Below are 18487 nucleotides of genomic sequence, written 5' to 3'. Positions count from 1 at the left end.
CGGAGCCACGGAGCCATAGACGGAGCCACGGAGCATTGCACGGAGCTACAGAAATTTTTGTAGGAAACTGTATGCTACAAACGGTAAGCACGGAATAGCAAAAAGGTTGCGTATTAAGCTCAAATTAAGATTAATTTGTAGTTATCAGTCATGCAAAAATAACAAAAATATCAACAATAGGTAACTTTTGCTAACTTGATTACATGTTCACTACATAACCATCAGGTACTATTTTTAACGGCTTTGTAGGTTCTTTTTTCTGCAAATATGCTAACCACGTGGGTTTGATGTTTATGTTTGATTGAGTGCTGTGTAACCATACTCTTCCTATAAACTATGTTTATTGTGGCGACTTCAGCGACCACTCGCGTTCGCTTGTATCAGCTGCTCGCCCTTCCCACTGGACGCACGCATGTTTACATCGGCGCCTCCCGAAAAATTCGCGCAGTGACCAGAGGCCATGGACGAAGACGGAGTGCTCACGACGCTTAAAATCCTCATCATAGGAGAGAGCAACGTCGGGAAATCAAGGTGAGAGAATGGCAAGTCATCGCGATGTTGCCTTATCGGTTATTTCTTCCGGGTAAGCCTAAGGATTTTGTGATAGCTGCACCATAACGCTTGATTCATTGCTGTTGCCGAGTGCGTCGGAAGAACGTGACGTGCATGGATCGGATTAAAGACAGAAAAAAAAAAAACGAGAGTTTCCCAATAGCCAAACTCCGCTGTCTGTGTTCCGGTTATGTCTGTGTGGGCCACTGCTTGACATGGTCTTTTGATTAGAGATCGAATTAGCATGTAATCCGTTCATCCCACTCTCCTCGTCAAACATTAGCCTGTCCATAGCCTCCTATGGCCTGTCGGTCATTCTAGCCATGACTCATAGGAGCAGCAGGTGATACTGCGCGCCGTGGCTTGCTGTCAGTTTTCTGTTGAGCGTGTCGCGAACAGATTCCTATTGGAAACAGATAGCGTGTCGGCAAGTTTAGCGTAGGCAAAATCGCTTAACTGAAAACCAGAGTGCTTAAAAGTAGGACATAATTTTCTGAAAAGAGCGTATTATAGCGGCTCATTGTGAGTTAAATATAGCGATGCACGCAACGGAAATTCTCGATATAACGAATGCACTTTCAAATTCAAATTTTCCAATCATTTTGAACCCAAGCATTTCGCACTGAAATAATTGAAGCGCAGCATAAACATACCACTACCGCCAAAAAAATGTGAACTACTAATCTATGCAGAGCAATAGATCTGTTAATTTTAGGGGCTCTGTTCAACACAACTGTGGTGGGTGTATGCGTAACGAAAAAACCTTCACAGGCTTGAGGATGTGCCAACAGCAGTGCCTGCAGAAGTGGCCCATTAAAGAACGCTATGTAATGGTACACAGACATTTAAAATAATGGAATGCTAGGCAAATTGGTAAGCCTTATTGAACTTCCATACCCAGGAATGGTGTGAACAAAGGAACGAAAGACAAAACAGGAAAATTGGCAAGGCAGTCTACAGCGAAGAGTTGAGGTGGAAGTAGGCAACAACTGTCCTCGTAACTAAATGAGCATTGCAAAAGTCTGCAATGTAGAGATATATTCATGGTAGAGAATATCATTGTATACTTGAGGGTTGCATCAAGCTATAAAAAAAGCCTACTCATGAATTCTGCCTCTTGTATGTGCCTGCCTTTGCACGTGTTCTACCAAGCTGAGCTGGCATTGTAGGCATAAAACATTCTTTGTAGCATCACAGAAAGGTATAACTTACAATGAAAAGAGTTTGAGGTGTGGTGCAAATATGCTGAAAGTCTAAAAAGAGGTGCTACTTGCACCTGGAAGAAGTGCTTACAAAACACTAATTTGATCCCTTTATTATTATTATTATTATTATTATTATTATTATTATTATTATTGCTATGCACCTTTGTGCATTGGAAATGTTATGTTACTAGTAAAGAGCTTCTGTTGACTTTGTACGTTTCAAGAACTGTTGTCTTGTAGGAGTGGAACTTTCTCTGTTGTTAAGTCTGTTTTATGGCTCCTTTGCTTTTATGTAAATGCTGCTTACAAACAGGACTGCAATTCTGTTTAAAGAAAACCAAGTGCCTGTGTTATGCTATACCCATAAGCTTAATTAATTCATTTCTGGTATTTTACGTGCCACAACTATGATCTTATCATGAGGCACACTCTAATGGGAAAGTCCGGATTAAATTTTATTGCATGGAGTTCTGTAAATTGCACCTAAATCTCAAGTACATGAGAATTTTTGCATTTCACTCCCATCCAAATGCAGCCGCCACGGCCAAAATTGAACTCGCAACCTCGAGCTCAGCAGCGCAAAGCCATAGCCGCTGGCCACTCCAGCAGGTTTAATTAACAGAATTTTAGAAAAAAGGACAATACTATTCCTCGTTAATGAAAAATGCCAGGCCAACACAGAACCACCAGGATTAAAGCTGTAATCAGCTATAATGTAGCGTCATTTTTTTCACTGCCTGCTTTCTAATAAAACATTACAATTGGGCTAATCGGCCAGTAGGTAAGTAGTTGTCGGTTGAGTGGCCTCTTGTACGTTTACATGATGTGCTGTTGCCATAGCACCATTGACATTAGTATGCACTAATGCAACTCGTCTTTTCCCCACAGTTTACTGCTCCGATTTACAGATGATGTGTTCGACCCAAACTTGGCAGCTACAATAGGTGAGCATTTTTATTAAATAAGTTTGTTTTGATTGCTGGTATCTGCTAATTTCTTGCTCAGGCATTGCTGTTGGCTCAAGCTGCTTTCTTAATGTGAACAATGATAGTGCAACGCTAATCGGCCATCTGTTCAGGACTTCAAGCTATAGCAGGCAGGCACCCTTTTGGACAAATGTCGAGCTGAACAGTTTGGGGCTCTTTGTTTACTTTGGGAGACCTAGGGCACATCTGTTAAGCTTAGCTTATGATAAGATCAACACATCTTCATAATTATTTTGTTTGTCTGAAACCCTTTATGGCCTGATTTATTTTAAAGCCAATTTAGACTGACTAATGGTCCCCATACCCTTTTTTTACATGCAGTAGATGTGCATTTTAATTTTAAGCACCTAACTGAATGAGGAAACAAGGTGTAGTTGTTTTACCACTTGGTAACGTGGCACTGTTATGCTGCATATGCATGTCATACAATGTACCCAGGAACCAATTATCCTGAATGCTTCTAAATGTGCTCACTTACATTTTTATGAAGCATACAGCACAAAAAGTGAGAAAGAGAAAAAGAAAGTTATAATCATGATAGAGGTCATGGGAGTTCATACATTGTTTTCATAAGAAGCAACCATTCTTCTTTTTTTTTTTTTTTAATCTGACGATGGTGGGCTTGAATTTCACCTCCTCCAGTGCACTACATCTGCAGGCTTGGAGAGACGCCTGACGCCGGCAAAAGATGCCGAGAGTGAGTGGGGCTGTACTAATCCAGGTACAACCAAATTAGAAAGGACCACTAAGCTTCCACAAGGGCACTCCCTCACCAGAACAGGAATTGGCCTCCCTGGTGTGGTATTCGACCACTCCGTCCCTCACGATTCCTACAATTAACCCATGGCCCTCAGTCTCCAGCAGCTGCAGAGCACCTGGCCAAGGCGGTAGTCAGACCTGTAACGCAGCAGAGGGTGCTAAGAATCTCTGGACCTGGACAGGCCGCCAAAGCAAACTGACCCTGGCAACCTTTAACACCAAAACACTGTCAAGTGAGGCTAGCTAAGCTGGGCTCTTTGAGGAACTATCAGACATTGTTTGGGATATCATTGGCCTGAGTGAAATTAGAAGAACTGGTGAAGCTTATACAGTGGTGATTAACGGCCATGTCCTCTGCTATAGAGATCTCCCAGATAAGAAGCAATACGAGGTAGGATTCCTAATCCATGAGGACATAGCGGGCAGCATTGACAAATTCTACAGCATTAATGAGAGGGTAGCAGTAGTTGTAATCAAACTTAATAAGATATATAGATTAAAGGTAGTACAAATCTACGCTCCAACATCCAGCCACGACGGTGATGAAGTACATCAGTTTTATGAAGATGTTGAATTAGTGATGAGAAAAGTGCCAGCTCGGTATACTGTAGTAACGGGCGACTTCAATGCAAAAGTAGGGAAAAAGCAAGCTGGTGAACAAGCACTTGGCAACTACGGCATCGATTCTAGGAATACTAGAGGACAGATGCTGGTGTAATTCACAGAAGGGAATAAGCTGCAAATAATGAACACCTTTTTCAGGAAGCATATCAACAGAAAGTGGACCTTTAAGAGCCCTAATGGTGAAACAAGAAATGAAATTGATTTCATACTTTCTGCCGATCCCAGCATAGTGCAGGATGTAGTAGTGATAGGTAGGGTAAAGTGCAGTGATCATAGGTTAGTGAGGGCTAGGATTCGCCTCAATTTGAAGAGAGAAAGAGTAAAATTGGTCAAGAAGAAACAGTTCAATCTAGAGGCAGTAAGGGTAAAAGCAAACAAATTCAGGCTGGTACTTGCAAACAAATATGCAGCCTTAGAACAGAGAGATGAAGATGACACAGACGTAATCAATGAAACTGTAGCTAGGCTGGCTTCATAGGCAGCAATTGAAGTGGGAGGCAAGGCACCAAGGCACCCAGTAGGCAATCTCTCTCAAGTAACAAGGGACCTAATAATGAAACAACAAAGAATGAAAGTGTCCAATTCAAGAGATAAGATAGAATTCGCAGAACTGTCAAAAGTGATCAACACGGTGGAAACAAGGGATATTTGAAATAATAATGTGAAAAAGGCTGAAGAAGTCGTAAAAAATGGACACAGCCCGAAATCAGTACGAGACATTCATTTGAGGGATCGCCAGCTGTTTGTGCGTAGGTGCGAGTAAGAGTGGGCGTGAGAGAGAAAATTTCGGGGCTTTTGCTCCTTGAATATATGACTCTGCCTAGGCACTACGGAAGAGGTTTCTTAGCGTGTGTTTTATGCGTTTGTCCCCTAGACATGCCGGCATTGCGGAGTGCTGTCGAGTTTACAATCCGCCGCTGGTTGCCCGCGTGGTGAGGCAGTGGGCACGGACTCCCCATTTGGTGATCGCTATGTCTGAAGGGGCAAGGTTCTGACTGGTGTTGTATAACTTGCAGGCCACTTTTTTCGTCGCAATAGATTGGATTTTTTACACGCACTGCTCCAGGAGGGCACATGCAACTGGCAAACCAAGGCCTCAGGAGAGCACCTGAGGTTATAATAAAGCAGGCGGTGCCAGATCTCTAGGGCACCCAAGGGGTAGTGGAAGGATCAAAGCTAGAAGCAGGGCACACCCATGGGTTGGGGCCGCGGAGGCTGAAGCATGCCAGAGGGTGTTCGCATAAACAATTGGCTGCTCGCAATAGCGGACCGTCGATCTTGTACACCCCTGGCACGTGCAGGCCTCGGCGAGCCCAAACAAACTCGACCCCACTCCGCAATGCCGGCATACTTAGGGACAAACACCTACAACACGTGCTAAGAAGCCTCCTCCGTGGTGTCTAGGCAGAGTCATATATTCAAGGAGCAAAAGCCCCCAGATTTTCTCTCTTGCGCCTGCTCTTACTCATGCCTGCACACAAACGGCTGGCAATCCCTTATATGAACGTCTCATTGAAATCAGTGAGAAGGAAACTTGGCATAGGACAAACCAAGATGTTTGCACTGAAAGATAAGCAGGGCAATATCATCAGCAATGTCGAAGGTATACTGTAGTAACAGCAGTGGAAGAATTCTATTCTGACCTGTACAGTACCCAGAGGAGTCAGAATGCCTCCATTCGAAGCAGTAATGAACAGGTTACAAATGGCTCCTTCTACAACTTGCGAGGAAGTTAGAAGGGCCTTGCAAGACACGAAATGGAGAAAAGCAGCAGGAAAAGATGGAATAACAGTCAATTTAATCAAAGATGGAGGTGACATAATACTTGTAAAACTGGTGGCTCTCTATACGAAGTGTCTATTGACCTCAAGGGTCTTGGAAAACTGGAAGAATGCAAACATTATACTAATTCACAAAAAGGGAGACCGTAAAGAATTGAAAATATATAGGCCTATTAGCTTACTCACAGTATTATATAAAATATTTACCAGAATAATCTCCAATTGAATAAGGGCAACCCTGAGTCAACCAAGGGAACAGGCTTGCTTCAGAAAGGAATGCTCTACAATGGATCACATCCCTGTCATTAACCAGGTGATGGAGAAATCCGCCGAGTACAATCAGCCTTCCTATATGACTTTCATAGATTACGAAAAGGAATTTGATTCAGTAGAGATACCAGCAGTCATAGAGGCATTACGTAATCAAGGAGTACAGGCTGCTTACATAAATATCTTCAAAAATATCTATAGAGCTTCCACAGCCGCCTTAATTCTCCACAAGAATATTAGGAAGATACCTACAAAGAAAGGGGTCAGACAAGGAAACACACTCTCTTCAATGCTATTCACTGCGTGCTTGGAAGACGTATTCAAGCTATTAAACTGGGAAGACTTGGGAGTAAGGATCAATGGCGAATATCTCAGCAGCCTTCGGTTTGCTGATGACATTGTTCTATTCAGCAACAATGCAGACGAGTTACAGCAAATGATCAAGGACCTTAACAGAGAGAGTGTAAGAGTGGGATTGAAGATTAATATGCAGAGGACAAACATAATGATGAATAGCTGGGCAAAGGAACAAGAGTTCAGGATCACCAATCAGCCTCTAGAGTTTGTGAAGGAATACGTTTTACCTAGGTCAAATAATCGCAGGGAACCCTGATCATTAGAAGGAAATTCACAGAACAATAAAAATGGGTTCGATTGCATGCGGCAGACATTGCCATCTCCTGACTGGAAGCTTACCATTATCATTGAAAAGGAAGGTGTACAATCAGTGCATTTTACCGGTGCTGAAATATGGGGCAGAAACTTGGAGACTGACAAAGAAGCTTGAGGACAAGTTAAGGACCGTGCAAAGGGCAATGGCATGAAGAATGCTAGGCATAACGTTAAGAGACAGAAAGAGAGCGGTTTGGATTAGAGAGGGAACAGGTTTAGACGATATTTTGATTCACATGAAGAGAAAAAAATGGAGCTGGGCAGGTCATGTAATACACAGGTTAGATAACCGTTGGACCATTAGGGTTACAGAATAAGTACCAAGAGAAGGAAAGGGCAGTTGAGGACGGCAAAAGACTAGATGAGGCGATGAAATTAGGAAATTCGCGGGCGCTGTTTGAAATCGGTTAGAACAGGATAGGGGTAATTGGAGATCGCAGGAAGAGGCCTTCTTCCTGTAGTGGACATAAAATGGGCCGATTATGATGATGATGAGTCATTCATTAATTGCCCCCCCCCTAATTAAGAAACAAACATTAAGACTGGCATTACCAGAGCGTAGTATGACGGTACATTGGAGGTGCATTGCAGCTACAGTGGACATCTCTTATGAGTTCAAGAAATGTATATTACCAAATGGCAACATGGCACTGCAGAGGGTTAAAAGTAGCGGCCTGGTGTACTTTATTGCAATTAAGCTGTAGTCAGTACGTTGTTGTACTGCTGGTTGTATGTGTTCACCTTCATTTGCCTTGGAATTAGACCAGTATGTCTTACCCAAACGCCCTGCTTTCGTCTCTACCGCACAACGCTTTGGCAGAGTTTGCTCATCTCACGACAATTGGAACTTGTAAAGGGCTTTAAGAAGGAAGCAGGGTATAGATGGAAAGACAGGGAGGTTAGACTATGTCTTTAAATTTGCACGTATAGTGTTGTGGTGACTTGCAGTAAAAGTATTTCCATAAGTTATATTGATAATACCACCTTTATTTTTTCTATCTCAACGAATAGCATGACTTGAGCCAAACAATTTACAAAGTGTATCTGTGCATTGGCGATTGGTGTGTTAGGCAAAATTTCTGTAACAGTGGTCATATATGGTAAGAAAATATTGGGGAAAAAAATCCTAAAAATAGCTTGTCAACTTACTTGTCTAGTTGTAGCCTGCAACTAGTTGACTACTTTAAATGATTATCTAGTGATTGTTTATTAGGAGCTGACCTGTTGCCTTTGCTTACAACTGATTGTTGTTTCCTTTCTCTCTTTCTGCAGGTGTCGACTTCAAAGTTAAAACTCTCACTGTAGATGGAAACAAAGCAAAGTTAGCCATTTGGGTATGATTGCATTATAAGAGTACTCCTACTTTTTTGCACTTTTCTCTTTAGAAGTGATGTTTGGTATATCTTGGCACATTGATCATGTGAACGTGTCCTTTGACTGTGTGGTCTCAGTGAAATCTCAGATTGTATATTTGATTTCAATTGCAGGACACAGCAGGTTCAGAAAGGTTTCGCACTCTCACGCCAAGTTATTACAGAGGAGCTCAAGGTGCAATCCTTGGTGTGTTGCTGATGAAGCAGTTTTTATTTCTGTTTTACAAAATGTTCCATTCCTGTTAATGGGGATCTCTATAGTGACCCAAAAATGGCACAACAGAGCAAGAACAGAAAGAATGGGTGCTACTTGATTGTCCACAAGTGTTGTTATAGCATCTGTCGATTGCAAAAACTTAGTTTTGTCTTTTTGCACTGCATTTCATGTCAGAACTTGAACATGTCTGTAGTTTGCAATACAGTAAGCTGTCGCACTGGGGAAGCTATCAGCTGACAATAACAGTACTGCAGCAAATGGTCCTGATTGTGAGATCATGCTGCGGTAAAATAGAGCAGAGGCTGTGTTTCACGCAGGAAAGTTGCTTGTTGATAAGTCCTTCAATGCCACAACATTCCACAATATTGAAGGACTTGTACTTCAGTATAAACTGCTACTAAGTCATTCTTTTAATCAGTATTACTTTACGAAGTTACTTGTTTGTCTGTTTTTATTTGCAACTTTCTCTGCAAGCAAAGCTATAGTATCATGCAGATGGATGTTTGTTTTTGTAGTAGTGAGTTCTCATAGGCTTCCATGTATTGGAGAATGTAGTGGTCAGACTCATATTTTGTGTATTTCTCTGTGACTGGAATTGTAGTTCAAATGGCTACTGCTGTATTTGCCTCAAAGTTATCAAGCATGTACCAGAGTTCATAAAAATTCGTATAACTTCCAAGCAGGGGCAATGTGTAGGTTCTCCAAGACAGCTTATTTCCTGCTGAAGTATATTGCATTATGTTCTCACTTTGTGCAGGTTCAAGAAATGGTAGCAAAAATGTCACTGAACTTAATAATCTCTGGGCAATCCTCTTGCCTGCCAGCTTATAGTGCCAAGAACTGTACATGGAAGTAAAGTATCTCTAAGGTGTGTGCTCTCTGTCTCTTGCCTCCATGTGCACACAAGTGCAGTATACGACGTCTGCAACTACAGCACGTTTCAGAAGCTAGACCACTGGCTGGCCGAGCTGGAGACGTACTGCACACGGAACAATGTCGTCAAAATGCTCGTGGGCAACAAAATTGACAAGGTGGGTCAAATGATGGATGAATGAAAGCCAGTGGGGCGGCAAAGTGCTCATTACACTGTTCTTGCATCATATAGATCTTCACTTGCCCGTGCAAGTGAGAGGTATCTGTGATCTACCGAACTTGCATTGCTGTTTATGACAGGCTTTCTTTTAAGATGAACAATGCTAAGCTGAATTCTCTGGTAAGCTGAATACCATTGTTCAGTTTCCCATACATATAGGGTACCTTTTCCAAGACTTAACTTTTACTGAAGCAAACTTTCATTGAGGCGAACAGATTTACAAGATCCCTTCATGTTTGCAATAATCTATTGTATTTGTCCTTATTTCTGGTATTATTTGCCGAGTATGACTACACAAGCACTTTAGCATTCCATGCTTGTCAGAACGTAGTTGCCAATTGAACCCACCACCTTGTACTTTGCAGCACAGTGTCGTAGCCACTTGGTTCTTTGAAATGCTCCTAAATTTAACTACACAAGCACTTCAGCATTCCATCCCCGTCACAATGGGATTACCATGGCTAGGCACTGAACCAATGACCTTGTGCTCAGCAGCACTATGTCATAGCTGCGCACAATGAAACTCCTTCATAACGAAGTGCTTGGGACTTCCAAGATCCTCCGTTATGCAGGTCACTTCGTTGTAATGATCACGCACCATACCATTCACAATATAGCAGGCTAAGCACATTTGACAAAAGAAAACCGTTATTTACCATGAATTCAAGGGAGACTTAATGAAATGAGTTTGTAATTATTTGTGCACACTTTGTCTGACATAATGTGTGAGTGCAGCCAACTTCATTGCACCAAGGTTCATGGCATGCTTCGTTGAGAAATGCAGGAGCTACACAAAGTAAAGCTGAGATCACCCAATGCCGAATTCTTGCTGTTGACTTTGTTGATATTGATGGCTTGATGGCTTTGAAGACCTTGTCACTTGTCAGTTATGATCACATCTTCACATCGTCGTCAGCTACTATGTGCATATTCATAAGCCGTCTCATCAACTGATGCATCATAACAAGAACTGTATGAGTTGACTGATATCTGGATCATTGTAGCAGGACGACTTCTGACATTGGCATGCTCATCAATTGCTTAGATGGCACTGCCGTTAGTGCTAGTTCTTAGTGCACCTCGGTGATGTCCATGCGGAGGGCACTGAAAGCACTGGTACGCGGCGGACGTTGTAAAGCAACACATCAGCCATCGGGGACACCTAAATTCTTTCGTTGTACAGGCAAATTCATTCTAGTGGTCTTCATTGTAGAGGCGTTCATTGTGGAGGTGTTCGAATTTATGTAGCCATAGTAACCTCTTACAAGTATGAACATAAAATATTGGACGTTCATGTAGAGTACAGGACTACTAAAGCACTCAAAACGAGACAGAAAGGATTGGAATGTAGCACCTTTCTGCTTTGTTTTATGAAAGTTAATATTGTAAGATTGTGTAGGATGATGGCAGGAGTATGCATTTGCCATGCATTTATATACTATGACTATTTGAAAAAAGTAAATTCTTGATTATGCAAAAAAAAAGTGACAGGAGACAGGACACAGGACAGGACAGGACACAAGAGTAGAGAAGTGGACAACACGAACGCCGACTATCAACTGAAGGAAGCACTGAGGCGAAAAAAGAAAGAAGACACAAAACTCATCTGCGCATGCTCAGGAATGGTAACACCACGTGTCAGTCGGGTGCACGTGCCGGTCTACGTGGGAGATAACTGTTAACACTGCCTTAACAGTGATCTCTCGCATAGACCGGCACGTGCACCCGACTGACACGTGGTGTTACCATTCCTGAGCATGCACAGATGAGTTTTGTGTCTTCTTTCTTTTTTCGCCTCAGTGCTCCCTTCAGTTGATAGTCGGCGTTCGTGTTGTCCACTTCTCTACTCTTGTGTCCTGTCTGCACGCCTCACTTCTTTTTTGCATAATGAATCCTTACCAACTAGCTCAGCTTTCTGTCATTCTAAATTCTTGAGTTTTTACATGCCAAAACCCCCATTTGATTATGGGGCACGCCATAGTTAGGGATTCTGCATTATGTCCACTGGGGCTCTTTAACATAAGTACACGAGTTTTTGCATTTCGCCTCCATCAAAATGCAGCTGCCGCAACCAAGATTGCACCTGCGACCTCAAGCTTAGCAGTGCAACACCTTAGCCACTGGGACACCATGTATGCCGGCCGTGACTGTTCAAAATTTGTCAAGTGCTAAAATTGTTCTCTTCGCAGCTTCTTGAAAGTTTTTAGGGGTTTTCTAGTGCACTCTTGTCTGTTGGTGATAGATGAAAGCCTTGCAATTTTGTCCCTCTGTGGCCTCTGCATTATGAAAATGTGAGAACATTTGATATGCTGATGAGCCAACTTGCAAATAGGTACTGTTGTGTGTCATTTGGATATATTTTTCTTGCACATCTATCTTGGCTTGTGTGAATGTTTTGTATGCCCTGCTTGCCTGCCACTGATGAAAAAAAAAAAACGTGGACAATTTGACATTTGTTATTTTATTACTTGAAACACTTCTGCCTTCATACTACCACATGGTACAAGTGGTCACACTATCTCCTGTTCTTATTTCTAAACTGAGTTTCCCATTAATATGCCAGTGATGAACTTGCCATATTTGTTCTAACGTGCTTTCTCTCTGTTGTTCACTTTGCTCAGCATGAAAATCGTGTGGTAACTAAGGAGCAGGGCATGAACTATGCCCGGAAGCATTCCATGCTCTTCATTGAAGCCAGTGCCAAGACGAGAGATGGAGTCCAATGTGCCTTTGAGGAGCTTGTAGAAAAGGTGATTTATCATTCTTTCTCTAGGCATTTGGACTTTACTTTATCCTTCTGTACACTTGCAGAGCCATATGTGACTATTCTGTACACCAATTTTCGCCTGGAAAAACCAAAAAACTGTGTTAAGGAGCTCATGAACACTAATTGGGTAATAGTGTAGCAATACCTAAGCTCGAGAACCTCAATTCAGTCGAAAGAGAAAACCGAATGTTAATTTATGTGATGACGCAAGAATTTAGATTGCACAAAATATGAATATGTGCAGAGTAAGAGCACATTCCATAGCCACCAAGAATTCAGCTTTTTGTCTGAATCCGATAGCATTTGGTGCATTTAGCATTGCATGGCTGAATAAAGCTTCAAAAAATATTTTTTTTCCCCTGCAGAAAATATGTTAACCTTTTCTTAAAAAGAAAATGTGTATAAAGTATTGCAAAAGTACTCATACACAATTAACGTTATTTATACCGTTTGTTTCGCTGTAAAGACTGAATGCTACATTCATGCCCACTTAAAGCATTTCTTTTTTTTAAACATCTTGCAGATCATCCAGACACCCGGTTTGTGGGAGAACCTCCGCACCGATGCAATCCGGCTCGGTGAACAGGCGTCAAAGGCTGGCAGTTGGTGCTTCTGCTAACACTGGCTGTTTGTTGGTGTTTTCATGCTGCAGCTGTTGTGACTGTTGTGCACGAGCAAATGTATATTTAACAAATGTCAAAAATGTAGGAGTGCGCCATTCATTTTGTGGCGGGTCCAAAAGCATACAGCCACATACTGCTAAAGTTTTGGCATGTACACATTTTTAATATATGAAAAGTAAAGCTTGATGTATATTACCTGCTTTGTTTAGCAAAGTCCTTGTTTACTGCACTGGCATAAAATGTTGTTTAAAAAAACTCGCCAAAGAATTTAAGCTCTTTGAATGACATCTGTTTGTTAACACAGATTTCCTGTTTCTTTTTTTTTAAGGTCATGATCAGCTTGCTGCTGGGCAGACCTGTGGCTTCATTTCATGATAATAAGCATGCTTCATTGATGCCTCACTGAGTACTTGAAATATTTACTGGTACTCAATGTGGTTGTCTATTGGCATAATTTTCCTGAGCAGTGAAGTTGACAACCTTTTCATGTTAATTGCTTTTGTTGAATTAAAGTATTCTTTGGTTACACTTTTTTTTGGCTCGCTGTGCAATTTGTCGACAGTAAGCTGGCTGGGATATCCATATATGTGATTACTTATTGTGGTTTAAAGAATCTGCCGGATTGCTTGGGAAGATCAGACTCTATCGCAATCGGAAGTGGCCGTGTGGCACACATGTAACATTACCAGCACAAACAGCAGCTCTGCAAGCATCGACCGCAAGTGAAGCGTCCCTTGCCAACATCAACGGACCGCTGTACAGTCGATAGCAAAAGTCGAGAGTCCACGGCATCGGCAAAAAAAGAAAAGTAATTTTTTTAGCACAGCCGTGCAACGTGAATTGTCAATTGTCTTAATGCATGACGCTGGTCAAACATGCACACGTAGGTGGTACTGCTTGATTTCAGCCTTTATGCCTAGGCTGCGAAGAAAAAAATAGCTGGACCTCAGGCCCTCAAACATTTGCTGCTCTCAACTGTACATGGTATGTGTTCTGCTTTTCCTTTATGCTGAAGTTTCCTGATTGTGAGAGCCAGGACGTGCGGTCAATCGGCAGAATTTCCCGGTAGCGGACACCTCGTACGACACATTAAGCGGGTTTTCCATTCTCTTGAGGTACACCATCAAAGCGTCGGCCTGCGTTTCAAGGAAGTCGCGGTTAAGCTGGGCTGCGTTATAGAGTTGGCTGCGCGCCCTAGCTAATCGGCGCGTGGCCATGTCACAAAACGACAAACACATGAAGCGAGCGCGTTGCGCAATCTTTCTAGCTGGTTCTAGTTGAGTTAATATAACCAACTATTGTTATATATATGGTTATATGTATGGGTTAAGAAAACATAGCTTCACAAGTGGAGACAGCGCACTGCTACTTTCAAACAACGTGCAACGCAACTCTTGCAAGTTTGCCCCACCCGAAAATGAGTAATTACGCCGGCGTTTCCGTGCCGGATGTAGATGCAGTTCAAAAATTCGCGGGCGGTAACGTGATTCAGCGTGTTTACCTTAGTCTTCGAAATACTTTCTTTTTAATAATTCCAACCTTCAGTATGGCTTATATCAGAAATCTTACAGCTCCGATGGTTGATACCACAGAGGTTGATACTAACAAATTCGTCAATAAATATATACTAACCGGTTAGTCCACCAGAGACCGCCAGGCTAGATACATTTGGCGGCGACATAGAGTTACTACTCTATGGGCGGCGATCTCATGGCGTCGTGTATCTGTATTTTCGTGTGCCGTGTTTACTTGTAGCCTTCTTCATGATTTACGTGAAACAGTACCCGTAACCACCTTCACCTGTTTGCATTATTCAAGATTTGTGTGTAATAATATTTTCCTTCGCCTCGAAGGGACAACGCCATGTGATGAACTCAGCGGCTGCAACGATCGAAGGTAATGCACGCCGCAGTTCCCAAACGTCCGTCACACTGAGATCAAAACGTAATGCGCCCAAATTGGTGCAATAATAGGATTGGCTTTTGTCCAGAGGTAATGTAAGGTGGGTGTATCTATTCCCTGATTCTTGGATTACAACTGTTCAGTATTCACAATTCTTTTGCTTGGTGGCGACTCGTTCGGAGTCGCTTTGGCGTGTGCTCACGAGCGGTTCTACAATCAATGTGCTGGTGTTCCATCTGTCATCACGCATTATAGATGTCAAGTAAAGTTCAACGCAAGGTAACAGTGGAGAATGTAAAGGAAAGCGGCGACGGCCCCAGAAGACCGAGCGTTTTTGATCGACTAGGTCCTGGTGCTGTGACGGCTCAGGAGGTAAGCTGCCGGTTGGTTGCTCTGTCACGATTAACGGGTGAGAGAAGTCCTCGCCCTCGTCGACTTCGTCTAAAAGAGATTGTTTTCAGTGGCACTACTGTGGATGTCGCGTGCGTCACTGCACTGAAACAACGATTAAAACAACTAATCGGAGCTTGCAGGCGACACTTGGGCTTCTGGTACAAGACGTTGCTTAGCCATGTCTCCTGACTACCTTTGCATTTTATGCATTACGTTAGCATATATAGGACTTCGGCATCACCTTTTAAGGCCAATTTATCGAATGTAAACAACAAAAAAATGTTTTCACAGTGGCAGCAGCACACATTTTTGAACGGAATGTCAATTCTGATTGCTGCAATTGTTTGAAATTGGACATCTTTATTTAAGACATGCTCCGGGAACGTCAGCAACAGATATGCCCAGAATTACTATATGTAGTTACGTTAGGCAGCCAAAGGTAGTAAACTTTTTTTTGCACAGAACAAACACCACAAAGAAAAAGACAGACAACAGAATGCCACATTTTTTCGAAGTTTAACGCAGTATTGGAAAACGTATGGTTCCAACGGCAGCAACTGGTTTTATTAACCAGCAAAACACATGTAATAAGTGTAAAGAAATGAAATGCATTGCACTACAGCTGGACTTTGACATAGCAACATTGACATAGCAAATATTGCTTCTAACAAAGTGAATCCCATGTTTATTACATAATTTTTTCATGCTTTTAATGTGAGCAGTGAAGTACTCAAAATTGGGTTTACCGTTCATGTCCGTCCCCTCTGTCTATCCATGCCATTACACTGACGACGATTGTTGTCATCGACGGCACGCAACCACAACTTTTGTCATCGCTAGGCCACCTCTGTAACCACTGAGCTATCGTGCAAAAACAGTACTGAGAAATTAGTGCAAGGCTACACAGACTCTGAGAGCAGTGGCATCCGCACATGTATTTTGGTGGCTGGAATGAGCAATACTATATTGGGCAAGCATTACATTAAGTACATCACATAGAATTGTTCTTGGTGGCGTGTTTGTAGTGCTCGTGCGTTTGGTGCGTAGCACTCATCCTATCTTCATGCCCTCCTCCCTTTGTGATTGTGTTTTTGGCACTAAATTCATTATTGTTTGTTCATATCAATTCTTCATTGTCAAGCTTGAGATAACAGCGTCAGTGGCACAAAGGAGGCGTACATGACAATGATGACAATATGCCTTTTAAGCATGGTGCACGCCCACAATGTAGTACACGCCGAAAATAAGGTGGTTGGTGGAAAATAATGTCTAAAGCATTGACAACATCAATGACAACAGCGCTGCCACCACATAGTTTATACGGTAGCTTACAGAATTCACAGCCACCCTATATAGCAGCACTGCAAATGTACAGGGAAAATTAAGTTGTTAAATTCTCATAGGTGGCATTGTGTTATTTTGCTCATGACATCAGTTGTAGTTGTTTTGGCCTTAGAGTTGATTAATCTCCAGTCGGAACCTTCAAAATGTGTCATCAAGATTGAAAAGCAACAAGCCTTTAACACTGCGACTGCTTCCTCACCTGCATTCTGTATATTGATTTATGTAAAAACTAAATTTGAGAAATGATGTAAGGCAACTTCATTCAAATTTCAAGGTCATTTCGAAGTCACGTCGGGCAGGTATGTGCTTGGACATTGTCCTACTAAACAATAGAAAAAAAAATTTGTCTGTTTTACACAAGTTCTTTAAACTTGTTATGTAGTGAAGAGGAATGCTTGGCGCAGCAGCCACATTCCCAATCTCCAGGGGGCCGTAAGCTCGAGATTGCCTGGACTTCTGTGGTGGGAAAACACTGCCAACACTTCCTGCTGCTCTCTTGTCCTGTCCTTTGCTCACTTTAGGTTTTGGTTGAGGTTGCTGCGATTTTCGGCCACCCTGGAATTACACAGCCAGACTCTGCCGTCTGCCATGCCTGGCAACGCCAATCAGACATCTTCACCGGTTTCGCCAGCCATCATATGTGCCAGTGTCCAGCATCAGTGCGATCCTAACATCTTCAGCAGAATTGTTGAGAAAGACATTGAAGATTGGCTAGAATCATATGATAGAGCAAGCACCACCGACAAATGGGATGATCCCCTGAAGCTCAACAACTCTCTTATTTAACAGGTGTCGCCAAGCTGTGGTTTAAAAATCACGAAGCTGTTCTGCTGACATGGACTAGCTTCAAAACCAGCATCACTGAAGTTTTTAGCCACCCTGGTGTGCGCAAGCCTCACGCTGAACGCCTACAAGCTGAGCTCAGCACACTGGTGAAATGTTCACCGGCGTCATAAAGCACGTTGTCGACGTCTGCCGGCGTGTCAACCCAACGACGGCGGAGTGTTAAGAACGGCCAGCTGAAGTGCAAGTTTTGCCTGCCAGTTGCGACAGCGGCGTCAACTTTCCTGGAACGCCACTGCAAACCTCTAGTCACGGCGTCACTAAGTCGACTGTGTGTGAAGAACAATACACACGTCCTCGACTCTCCGTCGCTGGAGCCAAGATAAGTGCGACGAAGCAGGCTTTGTGCCTGAACCCGCCACCGCCAACCTGGTCTGCTGTGAACGAGAGAGTCCCCGAGGGAACGTAGTTCGAGACCCCTTTTCACGCGCCGTCCAAGACGCAAGACAATGGGCTCCCAGCTGCGCTACGGGGGTCAGCTCGGGGAATAAAAGGCGCCTTTCCTAACACAAGCCCCGAGTTCTACGAAGTCCATCTGACCTCGGTTGGGGACCGTGAACCTCGCGCAAGGAAGTGTGTGTGAGTGCATGTGTGTAAGCCGTCCGGCAGAGAGGCGACTCGTTTCGATGACTGGTTGGCCGTTTCCCTCACCTTGAGATCGAGGGAGGACCGAGTGTTTATAAACTGCTGTTGTGCGCTCAGTGAACTTTCTCAAGCAGTCATGTTAGACTGATGTACTTTCTCTCGCAGTCATGCTAGACTGTTGAACTGCAACATCCTGATGTAGATACTGTAAATAAACCCATATTCCTCGTTCTTGATGAGAAGCAGTCCTTCCCTTCAACAACGTCCTCAGCGTGGATCAGTTGGACGACGGCATGGGCCAACCACCTTCTAATTCATGTCCAACTCCAATCTTGACAACTTATTACGAGCGATGGGATTGAGCCCCCAATCTTAACAGTAGGCAGGCAAGGTTCATCGCATCATGAAGGGCATTTCCAATAATGCCTCTTGTATGTTACTGTTGAGAAACCCTGGCACTGTTTTTGGGTCATTGAGCTTTGCCATAGTTTTGCCAAG

General features: G+C 43.0%; 2 protein-coding genes across 5 annotated transcripts in view; both read left to right on the top strand.

Annotated features, from left to right (window-relative positions):
* Positions 1–334: 334 nt before the first annotated feature.
* Positions 335–13454, top strand: LOC135916978 (ras-related protein Rab-18-like). The gene is made up of 7 exons (XM_065450414.2): positions 335–531; positions 2646–2701; positions 8122–8183; positions 8337–8409; positions 9352–9470; positions 12154–12282; positions 12823–13454. Exons 1-7 carry the CDS (start codon positions 461–463, stop codon positions 12916–12918), a joined length of 606 nt encoding a protein of 201 aa, XP_065306486.1. The 5' UTR covers positions 335–460; the 3' UTR covers positions 12919–13454.
* A 1117-nt stretch (positions 13455–14571) lies between these two features.
* Positions 14572–18487, top strand: part of LOC135917022 (fl(2)d-associated complex component-like) — an 81926-nt gene continuing 78010 nt past the window's right edge. For all 4 annotated transcript variants that reach the window (XM_070531999.1, XM_065450512.2, XM_065450511.2 and 1 more), the window contains exons 1-2: positions 14572–14818; positions 15080–15196. In XM_070531999.1, the coding sequence (XP_070388100.1) occupies positions 15080–15196 (117 nt within the window). In that variant the 5' untranslated portion in view covers positions 14572–14818. The remainder of the gene's footprint in view (positions 14819–15079; positions 15197–18487) is intronic.

This window comes from Dermacentor albipictus, chromosome 1 (assembly GCF_038994185.2).
Source record: "Dermacentor albipictus isolate Rhodes 1998 colony chromosome 1, USDA_Dalb.pri_finalv2, whole genome shotgun sequence".
In the NCBI taxonomy this organism is placed as follows: Eukaryota; Metazoa; Arthropoda; class Arachnida; order Ixodida; family Ixodidae; genus Dermacentor; species Dermacentor albipictus.
Note: the sequence above shows the minus strand (reverse complement) of the source record. Positions and strands in the feature narration are given on the sequence as shown.